At 37.2% G+C, this 1,298-nt stretch overlaps 2 protein-coding genes across 2 annotated transcripts; one reads left to right on the top strand and one right to left on the bottom strand.

Moving 5' to 3' along the window:
* Window positions 1-279: 279 nt before the first annotated feature.
* Window positions 280-458, bottom strand: SARC_16445 (hypothetical protein; the record flags this gene model as incomplete). The annotated part of the gene is made up of 1 exon (XM_014289451.1): window positions 280-458. A coding segment is annotated over one exon (179 nt), but the record flags the coding sequence as incomplete, so codon positions are not given.
* Window positions 459-922: 464 nt separating this feature from the next.
* On the top strand, window positions 923-1,243 carry SARC_16444 (hypothetical protein; the record flags this gene model as incomplete). The annotated part of the gene is made up of 1 exon (XM_014289450.1): window positions 923-1,243. One exon carries the CDS (start codon window positions 923-925, stop codon window positions 1,241-1,243), a length of 321 nt encoding a protein of 106 aa, XP_014144925.1.
* Between the last annotated feature and the right edge of the window lie 55 nt (window positions 1,244-1,298).

Below are 1,298 nucleotides of genomic sequence, written 5' to 3'. Positions count from 1 at the left end.
TATATATATATGTATGTTATATATATATATATATATATATATATATATATAGATTTAGATCATAATTGTCAAATTGTTTGTGCATATGTATAGCTATAGACAAACATATGGTACTTACATATAAATACATTTATATATGAACATGGCTACTACTAAGATTGATGAATCAAGTACGTACTCGTGTGTATGTTATATTCGATATTTCAGTACATGAACTACAGAATCACACATCTTAAGATGTATAATAGCTCAACAATCCTCTGAACCCCATGTGCATACCTTAGAACTACAACAATGGGACTCTCGCTGCCTGTATATAATATTAGACCTTTCCAAAGCATCAGCGCAGAGCCGATAACCATGAAGAAGTTGAGCAATTGGCCTAGTTGATTGCGTTTATTCATGCGCATAAGATCTCCTAGGTGCTCATTTAGCAACCCTTTGATAACGGACGCCATGGTTACTATCTAATGATGCACAATTATTCTAGTAGAGTATCCTTGGGTTATGTGAAGACCTGCTTATTATATCACGTCTTGCTAGCTACCATACCAGTATGATATAGGTTCGCATAGGTTAATATACACATATACATAAAATTATTTATATTTATATATATTATTGATGCAAGAAGCATATAGGAACTTGTTCGGAAGCAGCTGTGTTTTTGTTGGGGTGCCAAGGACTTCAAAGATCTATGGCAAAACATCAAATCGGAACCCACTCGGTATAAAATGCCGCCCATTTCACTATAATATACACCCGCAACCCATTTTATATGTATATATGTCTCTGATTCTGAATATACTTATGTAGGTTCAGCGATCATACTTGTTCTATCGCATATAGGTACACAAAAGCATCATAGACATACGTACGTTTAATTTTAATTAGTACAACGTACAGGTTGAAAGCACACAACATGTCGAAGAAAACCACCGCGCCATCGGGCGAAGCTACGTTAAACGCCGGCTACAAAGACGTGGAACTGGATCATATTGTCATGTCCTATTGTAGGAAAATGGGCTACTTGCAAAGTGTAGCCGCTCTCAAGGCTGAGGCCAAAGCAGCAGCAAGTCTTGAAAGTGCAACGTTTAGTGATATGGTTAATAGTAATGCAGATGTGGCCGGCCATGTGATGATGTTTAACGGGAACGAGATCAAGTCGGATAGCTACGATCTGAGCTATACGGCCCTGAAGGAGTGGATTGGTAGCTCTTTACAAGCGTACAAGGTGTGGTAACTATACTTGGAATATATAGACGAGATATTTATACTCAGGTGAAGTAGAATCTTTA

Source organism: Sphaeroforma arctica, assembly GCF_001186125.1.
Source record: "Sphaeroforma arctica JP610 unplaced genomic scaffold supercont1.8094, whole genome shotgun sequence".
Lineage (NCBI taxonomy): Eukaryota > Ichthyosporea > Ichthyophonida > Sphaeroforma > Sphaeroforma arctica.
The sequence above is the reverse complement of the archived record's forward strand: the minus strand, read 5'-3'. Positions and strand labels throughout refer to the sequence as shown.